The 16,867-nt window shown below is 34.4% G+C and overlaps 1 protein-coding gene across 3 annotated transcripts in view; it reads right to left on the bottom strand.

The window, feature by feature from the left end:
- PNG1 (peptide-N-glycanase 1) overlaps positions 1–16,867 on the bottom strand; it is a 286,311-nt gene that overhangs the window by 24,239 nt on the left and 245,205 nt on the right. Inside the window, exons 15-16 of one of the 3 annotated variants that reach the window (XR_016363877.1) lie at positions 16,356–16,458; positions 10,018–10,088 (exon numbers count right to left, since the gene is read on the bottom strand). Coding sequence is in view for 2 of the 3 variants with exons in the window: in XM_089825430.1 (XP_089681556.1) it covers positions 16,356–16,458 (103 nt within the window). In the remaining variant the exon portion in view is untranslated. Of the gene's footprint in view, positions 1–4,187; positions 4,291–10,017; positions 10,089–16,355; positions 16,459–16,867 lie in introns of all 3 variants that reach the window. The other 2 variants (XM_089825430.1, XM_089825431.1) reach the window with 2 other exon arrangements.

Here is a 16,867-nt window from a genome sequence, read left to right as displayed (position 1 = left end):
AGCCAACCATTGATCTAATAACGACTAAGTATAAAGTCCCAAGGTGTGTTTAATGTGTGTAAATAGGTTTGAGTCTAATGTTTTCTCTTGGTTAAGTTGATAAGGCCTAGCTCTTGTTCTAAGGTCTTGATGGAAAGCCAAACTTGGTCAAAGTTGTAAAATACCTCAAAAATGAGGGATAAGTGTTAAAATGTGGTCCATAGGTGATTTTGGATCAAACTGAATAGATATAAATCAAACTTGACAAGTTTGGGATGTTACAAGGTCATTTTTAACAAAAATTGCCAGAGTTGCTCTTGACAACTTTGCAACTTGTTGCATGGCAACTTTTCCTCAAATGTTGGAGGGAGCATTTGTTAGGTGTGAGGCCCAACCTTAGGGTCCAAATAGGTGGAGTATGAGCATTTAAGCTTATCCAAACCCTACTCATGAGTAGTAGACAATTGTGTACGAACTAAACCAAGGAATTAAACTAATTGTTGTGACAATTTTATGGTTTTGGCTTTCATCTATACTCGAATGGATTGAAAGGCTGACTGTTTTCACTGAATAAGTTAGGATTTATCATATGAACAATCTGTGCATTGCTGTTTTGGAGGTTTGATACAATCCATTGCTGTTTTATAAATATTCTTGTTTTCTCAGTTTCATTATCCTGTAAATAACTGTCTGTGTGAAAACATCTACAACTTGAGTTCTAGCCATGGTAACTTGATGGCCTTTTGGAATCAAGAAGTAGACACTATACATTGTGTAAATATTGAAGGAAGAGTTGGTGGGAGTCAGTTTGGCATTTTTGCAAGCAAGCCCTAGTCAAGCCTAGAGTAGTTTGGCTAGGAAAAGGAACGCTTACAAGGTAGGTTAAAGGAGTTTGCTTTATTGGTCTAAACCAATCTTGTTTGGGACAATGATCTTGAAGGAGTAAAGTGTCTTGGTGCCAAAGGAGAAGATTTGAGGAGATGATCCAAGCACATTGTGAAGCCAAACGAGAAGAGTTGTTGTCATTGCCCTAGAAACCCTTAAAGGTGTGAGGAACTCCCCATCAGAAAACAAGCACAAAACAAACACATGCCTTTGGTTTTAGACTCAAACATGTCAAGAAGAAAGTTGCTGAGTTCAATTTTGAATTTAGAATTTGAGAAAAAACCATAAGTATGAAAATAAGAACTTTCATCATTTTGAAAGGCAAAATGCATTTTTCATGGAATATATATGAACAAGTGTACAACATCAAGCTAAAACATGCATGGAAATAGCAAGATAAGCATGAATTAATGAGCAAGTTTGAAAATGTCCACTTATTTGGAGTTAATGAGCTAAAATAGCAAGAATCGTAAACTTTGAAGACCAATTCTCTTCCAAATCCAGATTCTCAAACAATAATTTGACTTCTTCCATACTTGCATTCAACAAATATTAAAGAGCAATGAAGGGTCGAATTTGACATGAGAATGCCAAAAACGTGGTCTCCAAAGGCAATAGCATGCATTAAAACTCAAAAACGACCTCTACTAATCTAAAGGTATGGGTTGGATATGCCATTTTTTGTGTTTTCTTAACAAAAATGTGCCCTTTTCATGCAAAAATATGGGCCACTTTTGCAAAAATGTGGCTCAAAAATGCAAACAATTGGATCATTTTTATCTTCGATATGCAAATCATGACCACCAAATGCATATACATGCATTAAAACACAAAAACGCCCACCTTGTCATCGATTTCAATCCATTATATGGTCAGATCTAAGCATTTTTAATGAAAAATGTGTTCTTGGAGGAAGAAAACATCAAGTTTTTTGCCCTTGAATCTTCAATTTCGGGTTTCTTGAAGACATATACATGCATTTGAGGAAAAATCACACCTTTTGGGTGCCATTACATGTTTCAAAATCTTCCAAAATGACTCCTTAGCAAAATTGCACCTTTTGTGTGCAACTACATGTTTTATAAAACACATGAAATAGAGGCTATAAGAAAAATCGCACCTTTTGAGTGCAATTACATATTTTATATTTTGACCCTTAATGCAAAATGACACCTTTTGGGTGGTTGTATATTTTGATGAAAATGTGCTTGTAGATATGTTATGCACAACTTAAGTGATGAATTAAACAGATCTCCATTTCATTTTTGAAGAAATATTATTCAAATGGGTCATAAATAATAATTACACTATATAGTTAATATATAATGTGCAACTATCATTCAAAAAGTAATATTTACTAAGTTTGAATTATAATTCAAAAATTAAATCAAACTATATAGTTAATATAGTCACTTAAGTGAAAATGTAAAAAGCAACTCAACTTAAAAATATAACATAAAGTGCACTATAGTTACTTTAAGTGAAAAATTAAAAAGATAAAATAACTTAAAAACATAACATAAAGTGAATTTATGTTATATTTTTCAAAAAGTGACTGTCAACTTCAAAATATAACATGATATTTTTAATTTGTGCATTTGCACCTAAAATGTCCACTTTTTGAGCACTAAAATGGTCATATTTTTTGATTTCCAACTCCAATTAAGCCCTAAGATATACCAAATCAAATGGAAATCCGAAAGCATTAACTTGAGCAAAACCAAAGGACCAAAAACCAACAAACACACTCAAAAATGCAAAAAAGGACGTTGAAGGCTTCAAAAATCAAGTATAGGCTCAACAAACAGAAAAACTAAAAAGACTTGACGAAAGCCTTCAGCAAAAGGATTAATTATATCAATTGGAGTCAATTGGTTGATCAATATTATCCAATTATATAACAAACTAAACTTAGAGAAAAACAAAACTAAGTTGAAAAAGTTATGTACTGTTACCTACATTTCGTGGTGACAAAATGCACGACAACACATTGGAGGAAGCATATCACCTTGGGTGAACCGCTCCTCGATGGTCGGTCCCATATTCAAACTAGTTCATAGTCAACTTGTTTGAGTGGGAATTTGAAGCCTGTGTTGGCTTGATTTGAGTTTAACACGCCAAAATGATAAGGAGAGGTATAAAAGCAAGTTTCGCTCCCTCATTTGCATTATCCATCAATTCCACATGTTGGATGGATATTTTGCAACTGACAATTTTAGGTAAAATCTAGTCACAAAATAGGATGATCAGCCATAGCATGTGAGACAGAGTCTCTCCTAACTTAAAGGGAAGGCTCCCCCTTATCACTGTTCCTTGGATCAACTCAAGGTAAACAAGAAGTTAAGAGATTTTGTCAAAGGGTGTTACCAATATTCCTTCCTCTAAGCTTTCGAATCCACTTACCTGTGGAGCGAGTAATGTCTTCAAATGCAAGAATCTCATCCCAATGTATGTCTCAAAAGTTTACAGGATGACCTACTAGTCCTTTGGATCACGCTCTTGAGCATTATTGGCTGAAGTGAATTCATATCCGGCAAGATTTTGTATCAAACCATTTGGCAGTTTATATATTATCCAAGATCCCGTGGAAAGGACAGTGCAATAATACTTGTTAATAATTACAAGTAATTCCAAAACGTTTCTAACCCCTTAGAGCTTTTGCAACAAAATTAGAAACTACCAGCCTTATTAGTTTATATTCTTTAGAAACAGTGCTCTTGTAAACACTACCATACAATTAAATAACGAACTAAACTTAGAGAAAAAAAAAACTAAGTTGAAAGGGTTTCGTACTGTTACCTACATTTCGTAGTGAGAAAATGCACGACAACACATTGGAGTAAGCATATCACCTTGGGTGAACCGCTCCTTGACGATCGGTCCCATATTCAAACAAGTTCATAGTCAACTTGTTTGAGCGGGAATTTGAAGTTTGTGGTGGCTTGATTCGAGTTTAACATGCCAAAATGCTACAAAGAGGTATAAAAGCAAGTTTTGCTCCCTCATTTGCATTATCCATTAATCCCACATGTTGGGTGGATATTTTGCAATCGACAGTTTTAGGTAAAATTCAGTTGGAAAATAGGATGATCAGCCATAGCGTGTGAGACAGAGTCTCTCCTATCTTAAAGGGAAGGCTCCCCTTTATCACAGTTCCTTGGATCAACTCAAGGTAAGCAAGAAGTTAAGAGATTTTGCAAAGGGGTGTTACCAATGTTCTTTCCTCTTAGATTTCGAATCCACTTACCCGTGGAGCAGGTAATGTCTTCAAATGCAAGAATCTCATCCCAATGTAAGTCTCAAAAGTTTACAGGATGACCTACCAGTCCTTTGGATCATGCTCTTGAGCATCATTGGCTGAAGTGAATTCATATTCGGCTAGATTTTGTATCAAACCATTTGGTAGTTTATATATTATCCAAGATCCTATGGAAAGGAAAGTGCAATACTACTTGTTAATAATTACGAGTAATTCCAAAACTTTTGTAACCACTTAGAGCTTAAGGAACAAAATTAGAAACTATTAACCTTATTAGTATAGATTCTTTAGAATCAATGCTCTTAAAAATACTACCATACAATTAAATAACAAACTAAACTTAGAGAAAAACAAAACTAAGTTGAAAAAGTTTCGTACTATTACCTACATTTCGTGGTGACAAAATGCACGACAACACATTGGAGGAAGCATATCACCTTGGGTGAACCCGCTCCTTGACGGTTGATCCCATATTCAAACTAGTTCATAGTCAACTTGTTTGAGCGGGAATTTGAAGCCCATGTTGGCTTGATTTGAGTTTAACACGCCAAAATGCTAAGGAGAGGTATAAAAGCAAGTTTTGCTCCCTCATTTGCATTATCCATCAATCTCACATGTTGCATGGATATTTTGTAACCGATAATTTTAGGTAAAATCCACTTGCAAAATAGGATGACCAGCCACAACGTGTGACACAGAGTCCGTCCTACCTGAAAGGGAAGGCTGCCCCTTATCAGCGTTCCTTGGATCAACTAAAGGTAAGCAAAAAGTTAAGAGATTTTGTAAAAGGGTGTTATCAATATTCTTTCCTCTTAGCTTTCAAGAAAGAATCCACTTATCCATTGAGCAAGTAATGACCAAAATGAAATCTCTAACTATACTTCTATCTAACAACTAGAAACAGTGATACCAATAAACCAACACCAACTCAAAGGCTAGCTGAAACTGTCCTGATTTGACTCTAAGTCCAGTCATAATCTATTCTATATGAATAAGCTTTACTATTGGGGCACAAAGACTTCTAGAAGTAAATATATCCTAACAATTTTATGAATCAAAAAAAAGATATAAGCTACAAACAAAGCTTCTAGTCTATATATCTCTACAACCGCTCCGAGTCAAAGCTTCAGATTTGATTGCTTCTTAATTCTTTTTAAACTCAATTATCAAGAATGCAAAATAACACGTGAATCTAGGATAATGAATGCAAATCATAGTCAAAGGTTCTAACTTGCACAAGCAACAATCTCACTCAATCAAAGTTTAGTCTCAATTGATTCTTTGTGTTCACTTTTCTTTCAAAATGATGCTATACAATCGAAGTTATGCTTGCACAATTTCTCCAGAGCTCTCTTGCATACAATAAAAGATAGATTTTGCAATAAGAGAACACTCATTTATAATAGGCAAAGGAGTTGAGAAAAAGATGGAGGAAAAAGTGGGAGCAACTCAACCAACTTTGACTGAGTCTAACTGAAACAAAAATTATTGGATTTCATGTCATTACACATGCAACTTGTATTGCATGTAATTACTTAATTTCAAGCAATGCATCCTCTTTGATCCACAAACATAAAAAACAAAATAACAATCTTAAAGATTGTTCTTTAGTGCCTTGAATTTGATAATAACATCACGCATTATAGGAAGATTATAAATCTCCATTGTCCTTGATATGGCTTCCATTCTAATTGCATCGACATATACTGATTTTACGATCATGGAATTTTCCGCTAGAGAAACTTGTTAGTGCTTTGCTAAATATTTATACAATGCAAGCTTGTTCATTGTATGAGAACCAAAATCTTCAGAATCTAAATCAGCATTGGTCTTGATTGTATAATCTGAAGTTATCCCCTCAACTGCAACAAAATTACCATGTTCATCAAGAATTTGGCATCTCATTTGTTCTAAGTCACATGTGATTCCAAATTCTATTGCCTGGCAATCTTCAATCTTCAAAACTGACCTATAAATTTGTTAGAGCTTTCTCAGTATCTCTTCCTTATAACCCATGAGTCCTTGACATCTGTAGAACATTTCACAAGATGGAAGAACATCACACATAACCATGGCATCTAGATCAGATTTAGCGATCTCATCCCAATCATTCAAAATTTCTTTCAAAGTATTAGCCTCTTGAGCCAAAGATATAGATAAATCATGTATCATTTCATCAACATTTTTGATATGTCCAAGAACTCTGTTCGTATCTGTAATGGCTTGTACTCCTTCAGAAATGACTTCTCCCATCCAAGACTTTGCAGCTTCTACTATCCTTTTCTCCTTAGGTGTTTGAGATACAACAACTGCATGTTGTGAGGATTGTTGTTGAATAACCTCGTTTAAGCGAGCAACCTCCTGCTTGAGCTGAGTTTTCTTTTCCCATTATTCATGATTGCTCTTTGACACATTAGCAAGTGTATCTTGAGCATCCTATAAGCAACTCAGTCGTGATTGTTTCCCAACTTCTACCTTCGTGAATTTGTAATAAAAATGAGTAAGTTCGTCAATTGGCTTGTTCATAAATGGCTCAGCAATTTCAACAAACATGGTTTTTCCAAAATCAACTAAGATACTTGAGACAATCTTATCTTTCAAAGATTTAGACTTAGTTTTCTTAATAGGAAGATCATACGGGGTAGTTTTCTTATTAGGAAGATCATTCGGGGTAGTTTTCTTGATAGGAAGATCATCTGGGGGTACAACAACCTTTCTTCTCTTCATTGTGATCCTACTTAACCATGCAGGCAAACTGAAATTTTCATCTGTGGAAGGAAGTACAGTGGAGACCATTGGCATTGATCCTAGTTGTATCTCTATTGTGATCGAGCAAGATTTAGTTTGCATAGCTGAATTCATAGGTGCATGATAGGAGGATTATGTCATGAACAAGTCAAAAGAAGTCAGGGATGTGTCAAGTTGAGAAACTTGAGCTTCTGTAAGAGTTGGAAAATCTTCGAACACATTCCCTAAATGTTCACATTGTTCAAATATTAAAATGGGAGGAGCTGCTGAAGATATAGGAAGAGCCAATATATTGACTTCCGAGGTAGGGATGGAAGGTGTGAAAATAGTGGAAAATGATCCACATCATCATCTATCGTACCTAGAAGAGGTGCTTCCTGCATGGATGGTTCATGAGTTTGTGCAAGTTTCAAAGGAGATACGATCATGACGACTCCTTCCTCCTCATCTTCTTCATCAAGTTCTTCGTCTAATTCTCCTTTTGACTCATGAACTTGTTTAGGTGTTTGAGATAATTTAAATCCCTTTCCAACCTTTAATTTGAATTTGAGGAATTTCTTTATATCAGAAGAAGATGCTCCATCTTTACTGACAATTTCTAATTGCGACTTTTGTCCAGGAGGACCAAAACTTCTACAATCAAAACCCAAGTTTGGATTGACCCTTTTAAGAGCTTTGATTTTTGACTACTTATTGGCGTTTGCCAGAATGGATTGAAATCTATCAAGGATAGATGTACCTTCTTTTTGCTACCATTTAATAGGGAAAGAGCATTGTTTATCAAAACTAGCTTGATGATATTCTTGATCAAGAATATTACTATCATCTTCAAGTTGGAAATTAGATGGGATCTCAAGCATATTAAGATCAATGATCTGCTGCAAAATCAACCTAATAGTCCATTTTCATTATATCCAACTCCGTCCGAATGTCAATCCAAATATCTTCTATACGATGGACATGAGTAAATGCTCTCTTGATTTCTAAATTCATCCTCTGTAATCAAAATCAAATCTGGCTTTGAACTTCTTCAATGTAACCAACTGAAGTTCTGCTTCCATGGCCTTTGTTGTGTACTGAATTTATCATGTACTGACCAATCACCAAGGGCTTAGTAGAAGAAGAACCAAAACCTAGTCTATGTAGAGACCAATTGATCAGATTGAACCTACATGAGTTGTCTGGCCAATTCCATTAAAATGATCCTGTCAGCAGCATACCTAAGTAAGATATATGGTTCTCCTTTAAAATACCCAACTCTTAAATAGGTAAAGGTTGGAAACTAGATAAAGATACAACCATACTGATTAACCTTGTCCCAAGCTTCATCAAACACCCTTTTAACAGACAACTGCTTATCAAACAAACACAAAAAATGTCCAAAGAATGCATCCTAAACTCTTTTGTAATGGTATTTACTATCAGTTGGAGTAATCTGATCATAGTATTCCCAAACTGGAATTTGAGGACGGTCTCCTTTGGTAGAAAGCCCAGAAAAAGATCCCATAGCAGCAGCAATATAGACAAGATAAAGAATCATGTAGAATGGTGCCGATGTTCTTACATTGAGCAACTACTCACAAAGTGCAGTGCTGATAAGTTCTCCCAAAAAGATATGTTCCTTATTATCAATGATTTGGAAAATGAACGCATACATCCATGATTCATAATTATTAGAATCCCTCAGACCACATATCCTACTGAAAAGGATAATTAGGTTTTTGTGTTCCTGCTTGAAACTAGATCTATGAATGGGTTTTGGCCATCTTGAGAAATTGTTTCTCTTGGAATCCAACCAATATAGATTAACATACTTCTAATAATTTTCCTTATTGACATTTCATATCCCCAAAGATGTTTCTTTGGTCAAATCCACACATTGCACTCTACAGCACTTTGAAAATCTGCTCAATAACCTCTGGATCAAGGCTTATAAAAACATTTCCATCAGCATCCTTGATGTTTTTTGACTTTGGACTGAAACACTTTGCACATCCAAGAACAAATTTTGGTTCCAAGGTAGCCATAGGAAAAGAAGAGACCAAATGAATATTACTTCTTTTAATGTGTTTCATTTCATGACTAGTAGGAGCTTCTATCTGTCACAAGAAATCAGTCATATCTACTTGCCTGATCTCTATATCCGACACACTATCAAGCATATATGTAACCTAGGATGGAGTTGTGTGAGCCAACTCTTCATCATATTGATATTTTATTTTGCCTTTCGATCTTGCAGATGGGGGATCCATTGTGTTTGTGCTACAACATCAAAAATTCAAAAATATGAACACATCATCAAAGGATATCGCTTCCATAAAAGTGTCGATTCTCTATTAACAACAAATCTTTGTTGTATGGATTAGACACTTCAAAGATCTAATGTGATGATCATGAAAAGAGATAACATGCATATGTGAAAGCTGGAGTACGGCTTGAGAGGATGAAAATATGAGGTGGAAGTGAACATTTATGAATATGCTTTAAGACATGGAAATGGAATGCATGGAAATGCGTACAAATGAAAACTTTTGACTTTTATAAAGTGGCTTTAAGTCCAAAGAGTTCAAAGCACTTACTGAAAATTACTCCGAAAAGAAAGTCAAGATCTTGAGAACTGACAATGGAACAGAGTACACTTCAGCATTGTTTAAAGAATATTGTATTAGTTCAGAGATTAAGAGGGAGTTCACTATACCCTACAATCCTCAACAAAATGGAGTAGCTGAAAGGAAAAACAAAACTATTGTAGAGGCGGCTAAATCCATGATGCTTGATCAAAATCTAGATTCCTCTTTTTTGCCAAAAGCATCTAAGGCAGCTATTTATATTCAAAATTGATGTCCACATTCCCATCTTGATAATAAGACTCTTGAAGAGACCTTTACCAAACAAAAACTTGACATAAGCCATTTAAGAATATTTGGCTGTCCGGTGTACATTCATGTACCCAAAGAGAAAAGATCTAAACTAGAACCTTCCGGAAGAAAAGGAATCTTTGTGGGATATAGTGAAACATCAAAAGCATATAGAATATTCATTCCTGGACAAAAGCAAATAGAACTTCGTAGAGATGTTATATTTGAGGAAGATATAGCTTTTAAAAGAGCAAAGAATTATGATGAGCTAGAAAATCAAAATCTTACCTTAACCCAAAATGTATGTTCTACTCCTGAAACTCAGTGAGAACATCCTGAAGACACTTATGAAAGTCCACCTGAATCAGAAAATCAGAACGAGTGTCTTGATGAGAATCTAAATCCCAACAAAAGGAAACAACTACTTTGAGCTAAGAAAATTTTGAAGGAAGCTAAAAATTTTGCAGCACCTGATGGAACATTCAGAAAAGGCAAAAGACCCCACAAACTAACATATAATGCATCGATGAGTGAAATTCTTAATTTGGAACCAACAAATCTTGATGAAGCCCTCAAACAAGCAGCCTAGAAGGATGCCATGATAGAAGAATATCGCTCCATCTAGAAAAATGATGTTTGGGATATAATTCCTAGACCTAAAGGGAAATCAGTTATTTCTTCCAGATGGTTGTTCAAAATTAAACATGCTGCAGATGGTAGCATAGAAAAACACAAAGCACGTTTTGTTGCCAGAGAATTCTCACAGAAGGAAGGCATTGACTATGAAGAAACTTTTGCACCTATAGCCCAATATACTTATGTTTAAGCTATGCTAGCTATTGCAGCAGCCAAAGGCTGGAAGGTTCACCAAATGGTTGTGAAGACTACATTTCTAAATGGAACAATAGAAGAAGTCTATCCGGAACAACTTGAAGGATTTATAGTTCATAATGTAGAAACTCATGTATGCAAACTAAAGAAGGCTCTATATGGACTCAAACAGGCTCCTTGAGCTTGGTATGAAAGAATTGACAAATACCTCATGAGATTAAATTTCTCTAAAAATGTTGTTGATCCAAATCTCTACTATAAATATATCAATGGTGATATGATAATTTTAATTCTTTATGTTGATGACCTTTTACTTACAAGAGAAGATCATCTTATTACACAATGCAAGAGAGATTTAACTTCAGAATTTGAAATGAAACGCCTGAGAATTCTTCATTATTTTCTAGGACTCGAAGTATGGCAGAAACCTGATGGTATCTTTCTGAATCAAGGAAAATACACTATTGATATACTCAAAAGATTTGGAGTGTTGAATTGTAGACCTATGTCTATTCCCATGGAGACAAACTCGCACAAATTAAAGGAAGCTACATCAAAATCCAAGTTTGCTGATCCTACACTATATGGACAAATTATTGGGTCACTTATGTATTTGGTTAATACTTGACTTGACATATGCTATGCAGTAAACGCATTAATTCAGATCATGTGTGAACCTCATGAGATTTATCTTGTTGCTGCTAAACACATTTTGAGATACCTGTAGGGTACTAATGGATATGGCCTCAAATACAAGAATACTGATCTTGAACTACATGGATTCACAGATTTTGATTGGGTTGGTTGTGTGACAAATCAGAATTAGTACATCTGGGTATTGTTTCAGTCTAGGTATTGTTTCAGTTTAGGATCTGCTATGATCTCTTGAACAAGCAGAAAACAAACTTCTGTTGCACAAAGCTCTACTGAAGCTGAGTATATTGCCACTGCATTGGGAACTAGAGAAGCTATATGGCTCAAGAAGCTGATTGTAGGACAATTTGGAAAACCTCTATTCCTTACTACCATTCTATGTGATAATCAAAGTACTATCAAGCTATTTGAAAATCCAGTATTCCATGATCGGTCCAAGCATATTGAAATTCATTTCCACTATGTTAGAGATATGGTAGAAAGGAAAGCCATTCAGTTAAAATATATCAACACTGGAGATCAAACTGTAGATATTCTCACCAAGCCTCTTTCTAGGATTAAAGTGGAGCACTTCAGAAAGAAACTTGGTATGATTGAAATGTAATTGAGACTCAGTCTCTAAAATTTATTTTATGTATAAAATTTATATATATTCTAAGATGTTTAATGTGTAAACTCTTTTGTCATATATGTGACTATGATTTATGGGCCCTCTACTTGTATACATTACATTAAGATGACAATCTTTTTGATAATGTATACTTGTATTAACATTGCGAAGTCACGACTTTACAATGTTTCCTATCATGATGGATTTCATGTGACATGATATCCTTTCTAGGTCATGATAGTAGGATCTCTCCAAATCATTATATTACTCTTGAGAAAATCATGGTGAGACACCATGATATGTTATGGTTGACATCATGCGACGTGATGTTAGTGCACATACAATGTTACATCTCAATTCTTGGCCCAATTTTAAATGCTCCTTTATAATGTTTGTTACAATTTCAAGTTTATCGAGGACGATGAAAAACAAGGGGAATGGTATGTTACATCCCAATTTTTGACCTAATTTTAAATGTTCATATAGCCGTTGAGATGTCATGTGAAGTCAGTTGACAGTTGAAATTTGTTATTATAATGTGAAATGGTAAGATGGCTAATCGTTATAATTTCATATGACGATGACATGCTAGTTAATCGTTATGATGTTATTATATTGTTATCCTGAAATCTTAGAAAGTTGGTTATCATCATGGGAAGTGGGATGATGGTTTATGAATAATAATTTGCTATAGTAAATTGTCATTATATGGAGGAATATAATATAATCATGGAGAATTCCCTTGCAGGAACACACCAAAAGGGGGAAACATTGCCAGAAAGGAATTGGGCATGGAGGGGCACCACCATCACTAAGCAAATAGGTACAAGCCCTAAACCACTTGGGCTAAGGATAACGACTAGGCAGGCAAGAGTGTACATTGGACGACCATGAGCTAACTATTAAATCACATATCATTTAATAGTAAAAGAGATTACTAAGCATGAATTGGAAATTGAACAAGTTTGTACCTTTGTGATTGTGTTGTTGGTTGGAGCCTTCTAAATGTATAATCATGTCTTATCATATCGACAGCATGATACCTACATATCTATACATGTACATACATGTAAATGCCTACATACGTAAACAACCTTTATATATCTAAGGACATATATGCATACTTGATATTTGGCGTATACGTAAGAAATATATGGTTGGGGTTTACACATGTACACGTATATGCATACATACATATATAGGTATCTATAGATACCATGATGCTAAATACTAAGACAATATAATTTTTTTCACCTTGGCTATGGCCTAATATTATCTCGTGCGACAACCTTTCATATTCTATTTTATATTCCATCGGGCCTTATTATTTGAGATGGCCATTTTAAATATTGCTGCCAATGTCTTCTTGTTTACATTTGTAACTCCCACTATCACCCTCTTCTTGTTATTAACGTGAATATGACTTTTCTTTATTACTCTTTCCGTTGCCTGGGAAGCAGGTCTCTTCCTCTCAATATTGTCTGAGTTTACATTTGTTCTGCAAGGCACAAACCCTCAGCAGCATGGATTACTGTCTTTTCTTGCATCGCTATTTCTCAGAACTATAGCCGTAGTTCTTACATCTGTTTGATACGAATTTTTCCTACATTCTGAGTTCATATAGACATGGAGCAGAGTCATTGGAAGTGATGTTTGTCGTGCACCTTGGTTTGATAGAACACGAGAGTGAATTGTATGAAACAGCTCCAGGTAGAGCACAGTCCAAATCATGGTTTGCTTTTCATGTTTGAATTTTTATGTGGTCTTTGAAATATATGCATCTAAACTTGAAACCTTTTCATGGCTCGAGCAGTACAGACAACCACCCATTGGGTGAATATGTAAGTGAATAAGGCTTTTATTTCTTGAAGCTATGATAGCGAATCAGATTGCCAAATTCGATGGCAAACCTTAGTTCAAATCCGACTGATGTCCACAAGAGGGTACATCCAATAGTTTGAATAATGAATTACTACTATTTGCTCATGATTCCCACTTAGAAAATTAATCGCATAATGATACATGTTTTTGCTTAGTCAAATCTGTGAAATATCCTCACAATAAGGACCTCTACTCTTAAGTCCATGAGTTAAGGGCAACAAGTAAAATAAGATGCAAGTATAGTTTGCTTCATAATACTGTGATAAGTCCGAATAGGACATAAGATTTGACTGTGATTATAATACAGAAAGAACACTTAAGCCTGCACCCAGAAATTCATCTAGGAGGGCCATCTTGGCTGAGATGAAGGGTGAAGTGAAAATCATTGCACCATAGAATTATTTCCTGCATGAAAAGAAATGAAACATTATTAATAATAATTGAAAGCTCAAAGAAAAGAGATATTAATCATCAAGAGTCAGCTCATGGTAGTCCAATATTCAAATCCTTATGCTTAGTCAAGCAATGGGAATGATACCCTAGTGCCAGGATGCTCAGTGGTTGGTTAAGTTGTTCTATGTCTACTTCCGGGTAGGGAGGGTCTTTCTTGTTAGAGATTGCGTGGCGATAAGTTATGGTCCGAGGTTGAGTGGTTAAGCCCCTGACAATGTTTCTCCTCTCCACAAGACGTTAGGATGTGCATCAGATAAAGATAAGCTATGTATTCAAACATTTGCCGAAAAATAGGTATTTTTACTTTTATGATAATTATACAAGTAAAAGATATGATGGATTAATTTATGTCGTTGAATTCAATTATTTCCTTTAATGAATGCAACCTTTCTTGTCAATGTAATTGGTAACCATTTACATCGGTTGACCTTCCAATTTAATATGGAATATATCTATAGGATTGTTGTTTCAGTCTTTCATTTATAAGAATAATGATTATGAGCATATCTTCTAATCTTATCTGATTACCATGGTTAGCAATACGAAAAAAAAGGAACGAAACAGTGGTATCTAACACCCTAAATGATATAGTGGTATCTAATGCCCTAAATGATCCAATGGTAATTGATGCCCTAATTGATACAATGGTATGTGATGCTCTAAATGTTCTATTGGTAATCGATGCCCTAATTAATATAAGTGGTATTTAATGGTAATCGTCATTTGATTTTGATATAGTGGTATTTATGGACTTACATGGGTGTTTGCAAAAGCATCCCTAGATTGATTTCGGTTTCGAAATTCCATGGTATGTAGATTTTTAATTTTCCAAGTAAATTCATTGATGGTGTTTTCAATTGTTAGTTATGAAATTTCATTTAACTAATTATAACCATTAATCTCATTCACTTGAATGTAACCGATATAACTGTCTTCCTATGAAAATGAAGTAAAGTTGTATTTCTTTAATATGTTAGTTGTTAGTTAACACCCGGAAAAAAGAGGACGTTACATACCATAAAATGAAATATCATGAGACTCGATATGTATTATACTTCTTGATATCACGAGAAAGGTGATATCTAAAATTTATACTTAGATGTCTTCCCTAGCTAAGAGGGAGTGTTATTGAATAGCGTCTGTCAAAGTCTGCAGATTATACATGTATGTGGGTGTATTTTTTATATACACTCATACATATATAATCGTAGTATGATACTGGATCTGAAATCTGATCAAGCACTTCACATCAAACTAAGATAAAATCTGTACATGTATATTTGCATTTGATTCCTTACATAATGCTATTGTGATCGATCATATATATCTCTCTTATGTATAACATAAACAATTCACAAATTAGTTAGTACTAACTAACTAATCTGATCCTGTAGGAAATCAGATTAGCTAGTTAATACTAACTAATTAATTTTGAAATCCTGTCACTATTGATATCTAAGGATCATGACCCTTCTATGAAGGCATTCATTGGAATCATATAATTGCACACCGATGCGTGAAGTATTGTCATCAAAATTAATAAATGTTCAATACCTTCAACTGCAGATCGATACATATTATTGTTCACTATCGTTTGTATACCATCTGATATTATATTCTTTCCATATTGCATTCGCAATACTCTGTGATTAATATATTGCAGATTGAGTCACAGGAATAACATATTGTGGATCTATTGTTAGAGATTGTTCTATTGCAGATCAAAGATCAGAGATCCTCCATATTGCAGTTTGGGCTTTCACATACAAGACAGATCAATCAATCTGAAGGAATTATATATAGAACACATTACTCAACATTTAATTTCTCACAAATTGATTAGTAAACTGTGATTAAATTTAAAAGATATTACAGTCTGATAGAAGTTTGATTCATTTGCAATCAGCTTTGAGGCTCAATTTGGAATTTTGGGTAACATCTACTTCTCTCCAAGGAGGCATTTTTTCCCCATAGTTTTTTTTATTACTACTGCTCTCACAAATAGTTTAAGGATAATGTCATTTCAGCAAGAAAAAAAGATCACACCAAAACAGTTTTGAAACACAAAATGAAATGACCTATCAGAGATATGACTAAAAGATATTTTTGAAGGCTTTCAGAAAAACGCGATAACAATGTCTTCAAATGCAAGAATCTCATCCCAATGTAACTCTCAAAAGTTTACAGGATGACCTACCAGTCCTTTGGATCACGCTCTTGAGCATCATTGGCTGAAGTGAATTCATATCCGGCTAGATTTTGTATCAAGCCATTTGGTAGTTTATATATTATCCAAGATCCTGTGGAAAGGAAAGTGCAATACTACTGGTTAATAATTACATGTAATTCCAAAACTTTTGTAACCACTTAGAGCTTCTACAACAAAATTAGAAACTACAAGCCTTATTAGTTTAGATTCATTAGAATCAGTGCTCTTGTAAATACTACCATACGTTTTGTTACACAATCAAGAATTTAAAAAAAATCAAAAGAAATAAAATGAAATTTGAACTTTTTAAATCATATGATGAAGCACAATAAATGTAAATTTTCCTAGTTATATGAGTAATTTGTATACCTTCCAATGTATAAAAAGAACACCATTGTAATTATCTTTGTTCCATCCTAGAAGGAACATACTATGCTAGAAATAAATAAATAATGTTCATTTGTATTTGGATTTGACTCTGAATTATATTTTCTTCGAAA

Source organism: Cupressus sempervirens, chromosome 4 (assembly GCF_028749045.1).
Source record: "Cupressus sempervirens isolate cs-2001-9-10 chromosome 4, ASM2874904v1, whole genome shotgun sequence".
Lineage (NCBI taxonomy): Eukaryota > Viridiplantae > Streptophyta > Pinopsida > Cupressales > Cupressaceae > Cupressus > Cupressus sempervirens.
The sequence above is the reverse complement of the archived record's forward strand: the minus strand, read 5'-3'. Positions and strand labels throughout refer to the sequence as shown.